This window comes from Bombina bombina, chromosome 8, assembly GCF_027579735.1.
Source record: "Bombina bombina isolate aBomBom1 chromosome 8, aBomBom1.pri, whole genome shotgun sequence".
NCBI lineage: Eukaryota > Metazoa > Chordata > Amphibia > Anura > Bombinatoridae > Bombina > Bombina bombina.
Window position 1 is genome coordinate 109,228,442 of NC_069506.1, and position 17,089 is coordinate 109,245,530.

The 17,089-nt window shown below is 34.1% G+C and overlaps 1 protein-coding gene across 1 annotated transcript; it reads right to left on the reverse strand.

Annotated features, from left to right (window-relative positions):
* Window positions 1-6,469: 6,469 nt before the first annotated feature.
* LOC128638008 (phospholipase A2 homolog otoconin-22) lies at window positions 6,470-16,513 on the reverse strand. Its single transcript, XM_053689890.1, has 4 exons — window positions 16,474-16,513; window positions 14,424-14,568; window positions 7,902-8,011; window positions 6,470-6,618 (listed from the first exon to the last, which is right to left on the reverse strand). The coding sequence occupies exons 1-4, from the start codon at window positions 16,511-16,513 to the stop codon at window positions 6,470-6,472; spliced, it is 444 nt and encodes a 147-aa protein (XP_053545865.1).
* Between the last annotated feature and the right edge of the window lie 576 nt (window positions 16,514-17,089).

Below are 17,089 nucleotides of genomic sequence, written 5' to 3' on the forward strand. Positions count from 1 at the left end.
CTTCAACAAACTACAAGAGGAGAACAAGGACCATCAAAAATTTCTTAAGGCCCTGTATAGATAGGGAATCAAGCACTCTTTTTTTATAAAAAATAGCTCAAAAGTGTAGCTAAATTAAACAAATGGAATGAATCTCTGACCAGTACAATCACTGAGAACAAAAAATAATTTATTAATAGTACAGAAAGAAGTAAATCCTAACTGTCCAAACATAGCAATAGACCAGTTGTGCGCTGGCCTCAGGTATATGTTAGCAACACAAAGTAAAGTATGTTGAACAAACAATATAGTACATGTGGCCAATTAAAACCCTGAAGATGTGCACATCATAATCATAATATTGGCAAAAATACAATCCAAAGACACCTAGTACACTGCTACACCCAAGCTGTACATGGTACCCAAGTCAATGCAAGGGATAATTACCGGACAGGTAAATTTTTAGGGATCTAAGCAGTGATAGGTGCTTTGTAAAGATTTCAGGAACAACAATAATGGCAGTATAGTAACAATTACAAAGAATTACATACAAGTATGAAGAATAGCTATTGCAATGGTTATTAGCAATAAGATAGATAGTGAGTTACATGCAAGTATGAAGAATAACTATTGCAATGGTTATTAGCAATAAGATAGATAGTGGAACATAGTAATACATCCTCCATAATGAATTGCCTCAGTACAGCAGTTACATAGAGACACAGCAGTTTACATAGAGATGCCTGCATATATTGAGATAAAATTCTCACAAGAGTGTATTGCTGAAGAAAACAACCAAATCACACCAGGATGATTTTCCACATATAGCGGTATTGTCTTCAGCCAGACTTAGCATAAGTCCAAGGTATGCAAAATGGGATAAATGCTGCCAAAGCTGCATGCGTGTTAGTAAAGCATAGTACTTCTTATTGCTGAAGATGTTGTGTGAAAACAGCAAACAAGCCAAATGAGCAGTGGGAGTATATATACATATATATATATATCGATTGTCATTGGCTCACACGTGTTCAGTCAGCAACCAGAAGTGCATTGCTGCTCATTAAACAAAGCATACCAAGAGAACAAAGAAAATTTGTTAATATGAGTGAATTAGAAAGTTGCTTAAAATTCCCTGCCTGTATCTGAATCATTAAAGAAAAATGTTGGGTTTCATATCCCTTTAACAGTAAGAAAATTAAAAGTGCTGTGGTCACTAAGGAGTTAAAAGTTAGAGATTATCCTTTGCATATGTCATATGTAATTTGACCACAAGGTGGTGCCATTGACCAGCACATGATCAGAAGATTTTTCTATCTTGAAATACAGTATAAGATCTTTCAAATAACTTTCATTCTTTATAATGCATTGCTTAACTTAAGCAATATTTACCCCACAGTTATATCAATTTTCCTAAAATATTTTTATTTTTAAAAATGTGTTTCTCTGTATAATTTTGTGTTCAAATGTAAAAATAGTATTATTTATATTGTAACAACTTTATTTCACAGTGCAATTTATTGGGTCTTGATTATTAAACACTCAGGGCTACAACACATACATTTTTGCAGCACCATCGGGCAGCTATGGTATTAACTACACAAATGATTGAATCTAATCTACTGTAACCCATCTAAACTTACAATTGTTTAAGTGAGATATGTATCATATGTGAAGACTATGGGCAGTACACAGACTACCATAACCACAGCAGAACTACCAGAGTGCTACAGCTGCCTAGACTATCCTAGCCCCAGTGTTATTCAGCATGTACAGCAAGTGAGATCCTGGCGCTGTCTTCAAATGGTTTCCTCTGGATATGATCCATATACAACAAAATAATTAGTTGGAAATGTTATTTTGGCTGATGTGGCTGTTATTGCAGACTTTGCTATTAGGGAAGACCAAGGTAAGTGACCTTTTAGCTTGCACTACCCTGCAGGAGATACACAAGTGCTGGACATTTTTGGATGTTGTAGACCACCAAGCCTTACCCCTGGTCTAAGCTTGCACCATATTGACTCTGCCACTAGACAGCCCTATGTTATTCAGCACTTGGAATAACAACTATTGGTCGCAGATTTAAAAAATAACTCATGTTGAGAGCATGTGATGTCTTCAGATAAACTATGCTATAAAATCAGCACTCAGCTATCAAGCAGTTCTCTCTAGTATTTGTCTTTACCAAAAAGTTCTGTACATTTTCTTGTGAGCAGGCCCGGCTCAACCTTAGGACCAAGTGGGTCCAAGGAACCCAGGCAGCCCTTGACAAGACCAAGACCACTCCTGTCTTCTCTCTCCATGCGGGAATTCACAGGCTCCCAGCAGCATAACCTTATCATGCACAAAGACACAGAATCGGCTACTTTCCTTCCCACTAATGCTGCAATTGTGTATAAGCATTGGTTGCATGCAGGTAGGCAGGCTTAGTAAGATCAGTGGCCAGGGTAGTAGGTTGTTAAGTTAATCAATAATGTTACTATTGGGGGGCATCATTGTATACTCAGACCCAGGCAGCACAAAGTCTGAAGCTGGCCCTGCTTGTGAGACTCAAAATCATTGGTGTAGGTCTATGTGGTCCCTGTTTGTTAAATCTTTGTAAAATTCTACAAAATATAATAGCATTACAAAAAAAAAAATCTTAATAACCAATTACTTTTTGTAATAGTGACCAATAAACTAAAAAAAAAAAAATCACAAATTACTGAAATAATACACATAATGGATAAGTGGATTTTAATGCATAATAGAAAATGAATTACAACTTTTTTTTAACACAGTTTCATATAAGAAATAGATGCTCAGCAATTCTGTTCTTCAAACGTTTGGTAAAAAAGAAACGCTGGGCTTTATTCTCCCTTTGATGCTACATTTTATTGCACGTTGTCAAATATTCCTTTAGAAATTCTTTTGCACACTTCACTAATAATATGAACAAATACTAGAATGAAATGTTGATTTATTTTTATTTTTTTTAGCACCAGAAATAAGTGGAAATTATATAGCACAAGTATAACATAAACTTCCTACTGTGTATTAGTATTTTTATTTAAAAAATATGGTATTATTTTTAGTAAAATGTGATTATATATTTTCTTCTTTTTTTTTAGGCTATTTAAGTAATGATTTAAACCTCAGATATGGTTAAGTTTCTAGGACAGACGTTTAGGTCTTGATTAATAGGACCAAAGCCCATTTTATTAAAGAACATACCTTTAACTTTTACAAATCTTTAAATTGATATGAAGCTCAAATATTTTTTATGATTCATATAGAGCATACATTTTTAAACAACTTTCCAATTTACTAGTTAATGAGCTAGTTAAACACAGGTGACCCAATAATAAGAGACATAAGTGAAGCCACCTATCAACAGCTAGCTTCCACCTCCTGAGTTTACCTAAATATTCTTTTCAACAAAGGATACCAAAAGAACAAAGCAAAATAGATAACAAATGTAAATTGAAAGTTGATTATAATAACATGCTCTATCTGAACTATAAAGGGAAAAAAAATGTGTTTCATGTCCCTTTAACCAAAAGCAGAGTTCAAATCTATTGCAGTGGACTCACTACTTGTACGCTATGTCTGACAAGTGACATGCTTTAGTCATGTGACACAAGGCAGCCATAGAGAAAGAAAAGTGCTCAGAGGCATTTATGTCTTATCTATATTAGTTGAATGTGGGAGAGACCAAGAACAGGTGTAATGATACTGATTTATAGACCTATAACATTATTTCTTTTTTACTCCTATAACTGCTTAGAAGAGAACTGACCCTAATTAACAGCAAAGATTGGGAATTCAGCAATGATAAATGAGAATGGTAAATTGATATATTAAAGGTACAGTAGAGTCCAAATTAGACTTTCAGATAGCACATGTAATTTTTAACAACTTTTATATTTATTTATGGCAACATTGTTTGCAACTATGTATAACATTGCTATAAATAATGTTGCAAACACTACTACCACATAACTAAACACACATGCATGCTCCTGAGCTCACCTACGATTTCTCTTTAACAAAGGATACCAAAGGAACTAAGCAAAAAGGATCATTGAAATCAATTGAAAAGTTGTTTAAAATGTTATGCTCTATCCAATCCATTTAAGTTTAATTTTGACTTTACTGTTCATATTAACATGAAGTTCAAACTTTTATAGTTGAGATAGTGTTTAAGAGACTTTTCAATCTGCTTCCATTATCAAATTTATGTTGTACTCCTGGCATCCTTTGTTGAAAATCATGTTAGTCTCAGAAGCAGCAATGCATTACTGGGAGCTAGCTGGTGACTGCACACACACAAATGCTTCTTGTCTTTGACTCACCAGATGTATTCAGCTAGCTCCCAGAAGTTACACATAGTTACATGCAAGCAATGGCAAAATAATTAAATGATAAATCAGAGCATTTTTGTTTTTGCTATTTCCTTTAACCCCTTCATGCCGGGGGCAAGTGCTTGGATTGGAACAAAGTTCTGATGTAAACACTTGCTTTTAAAATGAAATCGACAATCACGTGATTTCATGGCTGGGATCGGATCATGGGGGACTGCCTAGACTGCTAGTCACACCCCCAGTCCGATTCTTGCTTTCATCAAAGGGGGAGGCTACACCTAACGGTGTTAAAGCCCATTGCTGTTAGGACGGCATGGAATGTCATAAAGGTGTGAAGGGGTTAAATTAAGAAGGAAAAGTTATGATATGATATAAATATCTTGTTCCTGTGCAGAAGCAGTAATTTGTGTGCCTTCTATTTAAACAGCAGATCATACACTTATATAAAATACTTTTATTTTGTTGATGTCTAACAATGGCAAAATGTTACTACCCAGAATGCAAAAATGAGCATTTTATTATAGCCCTGTTGCTTGCATAGAGCATTTCCTTTTCTACTTTTATATCCCTTTAAGAATCAAATCTATCAGCCAACAGACCGCGATCAAATCCTGTAAGCACAGAAGGCTTCAGGACAGCCGTTGGCTATGAGGTTCTATTCCGTCATAACGGCTCTAAAGCCCAGTAAATTATGACGGAATAGAACGGCATAACGGCATTAAAAGGTTAAATCAGTGTTTCGTAACTCCAATCCTCAGGAACAAAAACAGGCCAGATTTTCATGATATCTGAACTATAGCACAGGTGAAATAATCAACTGATGGATGAGGGCCGGTTAGTAACCATGGTTACCGATCAGCTGATTATTTCACCTGTGCTCTAATTAAGATATCACAAAAATCTGGCCTGTTGGGGTACTTGAAAACTGGAGTTTAGAATCACTGACTTAAATACTTTTCTAAAAGTCCAGTTTTACAGAATTTATAGCCCAATAATATCAAAGTTAATAACAAGGGTTCTGAAAATGTATTAGTGATTGGCAAATATTCGTTATTCTGCATTTGTTATGAAAATGAATGTCAAATATTGCCATGGCTATTTTCGAGGCCGGATTTATTAGCGTAAAAGTGCAATATATAAATATCTGTGCAAATCCAGATATTTGTGTATTGCATATTTACACTAATAAATACGGTGTTGAAAATAGCCAAATGCTGCTGCCTGTGGCCATATTCAGCATTCATTTCTATAGCGAATAACAAATATTTGTCCATGCCTACAATTTAAACAATTACATTAAAGTATGAAAGACTATGATTAACAAGAGTTAGCATGAACATTAAATTAAGACTGGCAAACGTTCATAAACAACACTTTGGTACTATCCTTAATATATATATTCATCAAAAGGCAGGTGTACAGGATCTTTCAGATTAATAAATATAAAAGTGACCCTTTAAGGAGTGTGCTATTGTGTTCTCAAAAGTCTGAATTACAACTTGATTGCTACTTAAATTGCTTAATAGGTCATTTATGAACTAATTGCCACAAATAATGAAATGTAATACACTAGTTATGGATATGCTGTATGTGGGTGTCAGGATTTAAAGACACTTTTTAAAATTATTTTTAAAATTTGATAATAATTGTGCTCTGAATTTTTATTTTTTTTAAAATGTTAGAAATGTATTTACATAGGTTGCTACTGGACAACAATAATTTTTAATGCAATGTGTCATGGAATAATGGTGAAACCTTTTGACTTTCATGATTAAGATAGAGTGTACAAGTAAAAATGTATTACATTAGGAAAATGTGTCAGTTTTGAGCTCTGCTTTAAACAATGGGATGTGTAGAAGGTGCTCAGCAGCCAGAAAAAAACACTGGAGTATTTATTTAACAATGTATCATTGCTGTAATAACATACTCTATATAATAAGTTTGCAAACAGCAGCTTTTACAAAAATGATAGGTGAGAAATTGAATAAGCTTTTAAGCAGGAGTGGCAAGGACCAGTAAAGAAATAAAAAAAAGAGAATATTACTATGAGAATACTACTATAATCTAGTAATTTGCTATATTATATCTACAATAAATCTCTACTAATAAACATTCTACCATGCAACACCTACATTTTCTACACCCACAGATTAACAGAAAGGCCTGGGACCTCGGCAAGCTCCAAGAGAAGAGAAATTTCGGAAATACACATTATAATCCTCTAGTTCTTTACGGAAACAGTTAGCAGCCTTTTCATCGCACTCGCAAATCATTTTCTCACATCGATCACGAGACTTCACTGTGGAGAGAAATGGGTGGCGTCATTTTGTAGATGATTACACAAATAAAATGCTGACATTTAAATTAAGAAATGAGCGCACCCAGCAGTAAAATTTTTTTTTTAAAACGGATATTCCTGTTTTGTAACCTTTCCGAAACCAAAATAAACAGCTTAGTATGTGCAAAAACAATATTTTTAAATGTCCCTCTAAACTAACATATTTAAAAAACAATACTTTTTTAATAGAATAATACTATACATATCAAATCTTTAGTTATTTAACAAGCATCTAACAATTCATGTTACTTATAGTCAAAATTAAACATTCATGGTTTAGATCGCTGATTTAATGTTAAAGAACCCGTACATAAAGTAGAATTGCACAATCCATAAATGCATTATATAAAAAATAATGCAACAGCATTTATTCTGAATTTCAAATATTAAAACTTCCTTCTATTTCCCTGCCCCCTTGTATCCTGTGAGAGTAATTAACTAGTAACAAACTAATATATGTATACACTGTAAACTCTTTGACATGCTCAGTAGGAGCTGATGCTTCAGAAAGTGTGTATATTAAAGCTTGTGCACAATTTGATATAATTAAAAAAATAATTAATTACATGTTCTATCAGAGTCAAGAAAAATTAATTTTAACTTTAATGTCCCTTTAAAGGGAGACTTAGGTTAAAATTAAGCTTTAATGATTCAGATAGAGCAGCAATTTTAAATAACTTTCCATTTTTTTTCCATTAACAAAATGTACACAGTCTTTTTATATTTACACTTTTTGAGACACCAGCTCCTACTGAGCATGTGCAAGAATTCACAAAATATACGTATATAGTATACATTTGTGATTGGCTGGTAGCTGTCACATGATATAGGAGAAGTGGAAATAGAAATAACTTTAAAATTTGTCAGAAATCTACTACTCATTTGTAGTTCAGACTTAGTGCTATCACATTGTCTTTTTATCGTGCATTTGTTGATTATGCAAATCTACTGTATTTAATGGTCCTTTAAGAGACTTTTAATTTACTTCTATGATCAAATTTACTTTGTATATTTATGACCTTGACATACAAAACAACTGGCACATGTGGCAGATTATTTGTCTATACAATTTGCAGCTGTAATGTGCACATTACATTCATATGCTTTGATTTATTAAAGATTATAATCTCTCCGAAATTTAGTGAATTTACCCCATAGGCTAACACACGAATTGGAGAGTGATTTGCAATGTTGGCAAATTGACCAATTAGTCCTAATTATCATATAGTTCATTGGATACTCACAGCATTTAACCTTTTTTTCCTCTTCCATGTAAAACCGGTAAGACTGGGTAACTGGATTGCAGCCGCTCATTTCAGCTTTATTATAGCAGCAATCTTGTTCATGGCAGCACCTACACAGCACAGAAACCCTTATCATTAAATAAAACTGACTTTCATGATTAGTAGAGAAGATTACATTAAAGGGAGACATTTTTTTAATTAGACACGCTACTACATTTAGGCAGTAGTCTAAATATATTGATTTAGACCAGTGTTTCTCAACCGCGGTCCTCAAATACCCCCAACAGGACAGGTTTTCATTATAGCTGAACTAGAGCACAGGTGAAATAATCAGCGGATGGGTGAAAGCAGGTTAGTAACCATGGTTACTGATCAGCTGATTATTTCACCTGTGCTCTAGTTCAGCTATAATGGAATCCTGGGCTGTTGAGGTAATTGAGGACCGCGGTTGAGAAACACTGATTTAGAAATACAAGCTTTTCTATAGCATATTTTTTATATATTAAATCGATGATTCTAAATATATTTGTAGAGGATAGTGATGTTGTTTTTCATTAATAGAAGTGAGTTTTTTTTAATTGAAAATATTTTTCTTGATGTAGTGTTTTATTATTACTTTTAAGCACATGAATATTATTTTAATGCAATTTTCATATTAGTTGTAATAGGTTGAGAAATGGAGAAATAAAATATTCTAGCAGAATAGGGGTTAAAGGGACAATTTAATAAAAAAATTATCCCCTTTAATTTGTTCCCAATGATCCACTTTACCTGCTGGAGTGTATTAAATTGTTTACAAGTATTTCCTTTACCCTTTTATTGGCATTTGAGATAGTCAATTTAACCTGTGGTATCCCCACCTATTCTGAAAGTTTCTGGCCTTAAAGGGACACTGAACCCAATTTTTTTCTTTCATGATTCGGGTAGAGCATGCAATTTTAAACAACTTTCTAATTTAATTTACTCCTATTATCATTTTTTCTTCGTTCTCTTCCTTTCTTTATTTAAAAAGAAGGCATCTAAGCTATTTTATTGGTTCAGAACCATGGAAAGCACTTGTTTATTGGTAGGTGAATTTACCCACCAATCAGCAAGAACAACACAGTGTGTTCACCAAAAATGGGCCGGCATCTAAACTTACATTCTTGCATTTCAAATAAAGATACCAAGAGAATGAAAAGAATTTGATAATAGGAGTAAATTAGAAAGTTGCTTAAAATTGCATGCTCTATCTGAATCATGATAGAAAAAAAATTGGGTTCAGTGTCCCTTTAAGTCCAAGCTATAGATAAGATGTGTAAACACAGCCAGCAAAATAAATTACACTCCCAGTGGGGTATAGAAGAGATAAGGTAATAAAATGTTAATTTTCCATTGCACTTTTCAAGTATTGGTGATTGGTTTACCGACAGATATAAAACAAAGAAGGATGTATATGTACACAATATGATAAAGTAATGAGATCGGATTATACCTACAAGCTCAACCCATTTTATTAGGTTGTGTCTTCAAAACACAAAACCAGCTATTTCATATACACAAATAAACCTTAAAAAGCAAATTCTCATACATTTTATACTCTGCAGCTGGTAAAATAAATAATTGGAAACACATTAAAGAAAAAAGATTTTACAGTATACTGCCGCTTTAAGATACCTTACATATTATGTAGACGGATCACAAAAACCTATAGCAATTCAGGGATCCCTATCTATGTATCAGCTCTTGATAAATTTCTAAAGGACTAGAACAAAACCCATAGAGCAAGTGCTGTGCCCTGAGTGACACCATAGCCAACTAAGGACTATCAGTAGCTAAGCGGCATTGCAAATAATACTACATGGTACACAGACTATGGGGCCTATTTATTAATGTGTGAGCAGACATGATCCGATATTGCGGATCATGTCCGCCGCACATCGATAAATGCCGACAGAATACGCTGTAGGCATTTATTATTACACCAGCAGTGCTGGTGAACTGCTGGTGCAATGCCGCCCCCCTGCAGATTCGCAGCAGGGGGTGTCAATCAACCCGACCGTATTGGATCGGGTTGATTTTCGGCGATGTCTGTCCGCCGCCTCAGGGCAGGAGGACAGATTATGGAGCAGCGGTCCATACGGAGCTTGATAAATATGCCCAATTGTCTAAGTGATAGTGATATACCCTTTATTTTATTTTTAAATGATTTTATTCTATATTACTTTGAATAGAGGTTGCACTTCTATTTGTGTTTTGTTTACACATAATTATAGATACCAAAATTGTATAACACCAATGCAGGGGTGAATTTGTGCATAGAATAGCAGGCTCTAGGGGGCAGTAGTTCTTTCCTATACTCTGCTAATGTTTTATTTAATAATTATCTTACAAATCAATTTAGTCTGGTTGCCTATTGGGGTGTGTGTCTGGGGGGAGTTTTTCATGTATCCCTGGTCTCCAGATGTGAACAATGTATAAGGGTAATTTGAACTGAAATTGTTTTTTGACAAGCAGAAGATTATCAATGACAAGAGCAGCTTATACAATGTGTTGCAAGTGCTATTTACTTTTGGAAATAGAATACAAAATCAGAATTGATGGAATATTTATTGTAGAATTGTACTACATTTGTCTAAAGAATACTAGAAAACCAAGATTTTTAAAATGCAACAGATATTTTTTTGTGTGTACAATTTCCTGTGTTCGCATTTCATGTGAAGCTATTTGGCAACTTGAGTCAGGAACAAGATCCACATATAAGCACTTCACATATTGCTATTAAAGGGATATAAACCCAATTTGTTTTCTTTCATGATTCAGAAAGAATATACAATTGTAAACCACTTTCTGATTTACTTCTATTAACACATTTTCTTTGTTGTCTTGTTATCCTTTGTTGAAAAGCAGGAATTTAAGTTCAGGGGTGTGTATGTGTCTGCAGCATTATATGGAAGCGGTTTTGAACATTTTTATACATTAGCAAGAATTCTAGATGGCAGCACTATTTCCTATCATGTAGTGCCTCAGACATGTGCACACTTCCTAGAAAAAACAAAGTTTGTGAAGGAGCACCAGGCAATCGTTTAAGAAAAAACTTAACCTTTATTCCAGCTTGCATAAAAATACACATTAAAAAATAGACATCACAGCATTTTACATCCTAGGACATGGGTAGCATTCCTGCTTACGCGTTTTGGGGTTTTTACCTTTTAAAGATCTCAAAATCATCTTATTGGTTAATATCAGTTAAAACTAAACCCTCTACCCTGTCACTGTTTCTATATAACGAAAAAAAGTCCTATCATCCTCACATACCACTTCACCTGTGTCTTAGCATTCACTTTTACTTGTCCACTTCATTACTAGTGCAATAGGTGGAACTTAGCATCTCTCTAGCTCAGCTGTAATTAGTTTTAATTCTGACTACTTTTGCAAGTGACTCCATAATTTATCCTTTATCTAAATCTAGATTTAAAAATAGGGACACACCATGTCCCAAATATTAAATAAATTGCACCAATATTTCTTGCTGTTGTTAGTTCATAATATAAACACCCAGCCTTTGGTGAAAAACAACGTATTCCCAATATTCAAATTGCCACAGTTGATCAGATTTGCTTTTGCATTATGAAAAAATATATAAAATATGATATGATAAGATACAATACATATAGTTCAATATTATACTGGAAATTCAACATTAGATTATGCCCAATATACACACATATCATCTCCTCAACTTTAAGATCTAACAACCTATATACACCTGTATTCTCCGGACCTCGTGATAATTTTAATCCTTTATTGCCAGAAGTTGATTACATCATATACAGAGTTTAGTCCTAGAGGTATTCTGGATTTCAATTTGTGAATCCAGAATACCTCTCTTAAAGCCAACTCTGATTCTTTAGTTTGTCCCCCTTTAGGTTTCTGTACCTTTTCAATTATCGTCCATCTTAGAGACATAGGGGGCTATCTATCAAGCTCCGAATGGAGCTGATATAACCTGTCCGCCTGTCCGCTTGCTCTGAGCAGGCGGACAGACATCGCCGGAAATCAACCTGATCGAGTACGATCGGGTTGATTGACACCCCCCTGCTGGCGGCTGATTGGCCGCTAGTCTGCAGGGGGCGCCGTTGCACCAGCAGCTCTTGTGAGCTGCTGGTGCAATGCTGAATACGGCGAGCGTATTGCTCGCCGTATTCAGCGAAGTCTGGCGGACCTGATTCACACTGTTGGATCAGGTCCGCCAGACTTTCTTTAATAGGGGCCATAGGACATTTATGATGTTTATCCCTAGTGTTCTACAAGAGGTGTGGTAAGGGTACCGTATTTTATATTGTTGATATGTTGTCTGATTCTCTTCCAGACCTCCCTTGTCGTGAATCCGACATACTGCAAATCACATGTTATGCATGTGAGTAGATAGATTACATATGTCTCCCTACAATTTAAACATGTCTTATGGGAAAACTCCTCACCAGTTGCTGTGCTCTTAAAGGTACTACCTTCCTGAAGAAAATCACATGCTTTACAAGTTAGATTGCTACAGTGGAAGGTCCCTTTAAATGTCAGCCATGAGCTCTGATTGATTTGCTTCCTTTTCGTCAATTTTGGGGGGCTACATAGTTAGCGATGGACATACCTTTTTTGCATGAAAACCTATACCCTTGTTTTGCAATATTTATCAACTGATCGTTAGACTTGTTTCGTTTCGGTTTGGATCGATTCGGATGTTTTTGAATTTTGGTTCGGATCGATTAGAATTCGGAAAAATTCGAATGAATTTGTTTTGGATTTGTTTCGGATTCATTCGGATTCGAATAAATTCGGCTGGATTCGGTTCGGTACGGAAATTTGGAATTTCGGTATGTGTTAGGTGGGATGTGCTGTGTATTAGACTAGTATTATGTACTGTATATTAGGTGTAACCCATAGCAGAGTGATATAACCTAATATACTGTACAATACTAGTGTAATCCATGGCCATCCGAATGTAACGAATAAATCCGAACTAATTCGGATTTATTCAGGAGATTCGGTACTACAGTAGTTCGGAAATTTGAATCGATCCGAATCTCCGAATTTAACAAATTCGTCCGAATTTTGATTCGGAACAAATCGAACCGCACATGTCTACTTATCGTCTGCCTGAAGCAGTGGAAGATGTTTCCGTATAATAGAGCATATTTCATGATATTGCTTACTATACTTAGTGAGAAAGGTTAGTCTATTGTCTTTTTCCTTGCAACCTCTTTTTTTCTTATCATTAAGTAAATCTGTTCTTTTTAATGTTACCGATGCCCTAGCTGATTCAATGGTCTTTCTATGATAACCTCTGTCCCGTAATTTACTGGATAACAAATCTGCATGTTTATTATAATAATGTTTATTATATGCTATATCTGTATTGCAATTTCTTTTCAGTCTGATAAACTGACCTTTAGCTACAGAATTGAATACCTGCCTAGGATGACTGCTTTGGGCGTGCAACAATGTATTTCCTGCAATAGGCTTACTGTAAACTTCTGTTTGAATGTAACCCTCTCTGGTACCCTTTAGTTTGACATCCAAGTAGTGGATCTCTTCATGCTCAAATTCAAAGGTGAATTTTATGCCAACCTCATTTGCATTCAACAGTTCCACAAACTCATGTGCACACTTCCTATCTATATATCTCTTGAACAAAGAATGACTTGAGAACAAAGCAAAATTGATAATAAAAGTAAATTGGAAACTGTTTTAAAATTGTATTCTCTATCTGAATCACAAAAGAAAAAAAATGTGGGTTTCTCTTGTTATTCAGATAATGCACATAATTTTAAATGATTTTCCAATTTATTTATATTGTCAATTTTCCTTCATTCTCTTGGTATTGGGCTACTGGGAGCTAGCGGAACACATCAGTAAGCAGATGATAAGAGGTATATATATATATATATATATATATATATATATATATATATATATATATATATATATATATATATATATATATATATTTATATATGCACCGACCAATATATGTTCCTTTAATCAGTTTTATAGGTTTTCAAGATTTAAAGCCTAGACTTCCTGGTTTATCGGGGAGATCAAATGATAAAACTATTTGCTTACATCAGAAACATCTGTGGGGACTTTATCTGTTAGTGGAAGTGCAGAAGAGACTTTATCTACGATGACAGCATGTCAGTATACCTAACGGATTATGTACCTTGTATATTTCTTCAAGGGAGGTTTGATTGTTTCTAAGTAATTATTGTTACTTAAATCAGATATTATCAGTATATTTTTATAGTACATATTAGCTAAATTCATGATTCCCCTCATTATTTTCTGTGTACAACTTTAGCTATTTTTTTAAATTATTATTGTTTGTGAAGTATATACAAGTGCCACAATAAATGGCTAAATATTCTTATTATTTCTTCATTGCTAGCTGAATGTTGATCAGCAAACTGAACCATCCTAAACAATTAAATCATGTTCTAAGCTCCTATGCCAGTCAGTCATTAAACTATAGATGATGTAATGTATTACCAGTCAATTGCATCCACGGGCATTCCTTGTATGTTGGGACCACAGTGGCAGCCATAATCAGAGAAGTTAGCCAAACCATAAATGATCGTGGTCACCTTGATCATTTCATCAAACTGCACTGGAGTGCTGCTCACTAGGGCTATGACTGCAAGGAAGAGGAATAGACTGCTTAGTTATATGTGACATAAATGCAGTAAATATACAATATCCAGGAAAAGACTATTTGGTTATTTGGAACATGCATTCAGCACATCCATATGATTTACTAATAACATGTTTTGTTCCATATGTTTAATGATGAACAACCAATATTATTAAAATGATCATCTAAAAACCAAATTGGACCTATATAAATCATATTTGAACCTATTGATGAATTCCCCTCTCTGCCAGTTATATAAGTACTGTACTTTTAAGAAGTTAAACACATAGGTAAAGTCATGCATTAAGTAACTGCCAGTCAGTCAATTGGAAACTGCATAAATACACTTTTTCCAATCACCATCTGTATATTGTTCTGGAGCGCCAAGTGTGCGACTTTCCTAATGGTTAAACGTACAGGTGAGACCAGGTTTAAAGGGACACTGTACCCAAAATTTTTCTTTCATGATTCAGACTGAGCATGAAATTTTAAGCAACTTTCTAATTTACTCCTATTATCAAATTTTCTTCATTCTCTTGGTATCTTTATTTAAAATGCAAGAATGTAAGTTTAGATGCCGGCCCATTTTTTGTAAAAAACCTGGGTTGTCTTTGCTGATTGGTGGATAAATTCATCCACCAATAAAAAAGTGCTGTCCAGAGTACTGAAACCAAAAAAAAGCTTAGATGCCTTCTTTTTCAAATAATGATAGCAAGAGAACAAAGAAAAATTGATAATAGGAGTAAATTAGAAAGTTGCATAAAATTGCATGCTCTTTCTGAATTACAAAAGAAAAAATTTGGGTACAGTGTCCCTTTAAGTAAAAAACAACAATGCTAAAGACACATAACATTTTTTTTAAATAGTGCAGAAGGAGTACAGTTGCTTTAAGTTAAAACAGAGAGTTTACATATTTAATGATACTTAAAGGGACATTTTGGTAAAAATGTAAATGCACATAGATGAATTACATCTTTGAAAGGAAACATATTTGCAATATACATGTATTGTTAAAAATAGTAAAAGTCATCACTGTTTTAGTGTTAGCATTTTTATCTGCATGTGCATGTGAAGCATAGTTAGATATTCTCAGTGCACCAGCATTCTAAATACTGTAGCTGCTCAGAGCACCAGTGAGGTTTATATAATGTCACCAATAAACAAATTGAGTTTTTACCAGATGTTACAAGCACCTTACTTAGGCTCTTTAAAATGCTGGTGCACAGTGCATACTTAAATACACTTTAAAAACAGCTATAGCTTTTATTAGAAACATTTTTGCTAATACATGTTTATTACAAAAATGCTTCTATTCAAAACTAAAATGCATCCATATGAATTCCAATTTCGGTTGTAATGTCCCTTTAATATTTTACATTAAAATAAAATAACCTTGACCGGAAAGTATTGACAGCAGTAGAGTCTTTCTTGCATTGCTCTGAAAAGTAATTTCCATCTTTAAAGGGACAGAAAACCCCAAAATGTTATTTTATGATTCGGATAAGACATACAATTTCCAATTTACTTCTATAATCAAATTTGCTTCATTCTCTTGTTATCCTTTGCTAAAGTAACAACATTGCACTACTGGCAGCGAGCTGAACATATCTAGTTAGCCAATCACAAGAGACAAATGTGTGCAGGCACCAATTAGCAGCAGCTCCCACTAGTGTAGGATTTGTGCGTATTCTTTTTCAACAAGGGATTCCAAGAGAACAAAGCACATTTGAAATATAAGTGAATTTAAAAGTGTCTTTAAATGACATGCTCTATCTGAATCATGCAAGTTCAATTTCGACTTTCCTATCCCTTTAAATAAAGGGCACTGTTTTTAAGTCTTTAGGTAACATACACCACTTGCTTTCTATTTGATTATGTAGTCTTAATAATGTATAGCTTGGTACTCACTGCAGGTCACAGTCAGTCCTACTTGCAGATGTATTGCCATCTTAATGCCTCTGAGTCAGTAGCAGAATGTGTCTGCACTGCAGGATGTCTGCCCATTTTATACCCACTCTGAGCAGCAACCATTTTTTTAATAATAGTAATAACTGTACTAAGGAAATATAATGAAAATTAAAAGGAAAGCAAAAGAGGGTAGTTATTAATGTTACTCTTTGATATTCACGGATATTGAATTATCAGTGAAATTACAGCCTGTAAGGGAAGCAGAGTTAACCATTTAAAACAAGCATGGAATTTTGAAGCGTTTCAGTTAAAACAATACACAGTTTATTTAGATTATTAATATAACGGCTTTGAATAAATAAACATGTTAACATATTCACATTGAAAGTGAATAAAACTCCAATAAATATATTTCCTTATTGTTTGCTAAACTAGTTAAATGAATTATAACAAAAATCTTTGCTTTAAGTTGGATTGTGCAAAAAAAGAATAATAATTTAGACTTGTGCTTAAAATATACAATTAACAATAAGTCAACATTAAACTTGCTGTAAGAAGATGTCAACACAAGGTTCTAGATATTGTAAATTGAATGATAAACACAATTTTAGGATTT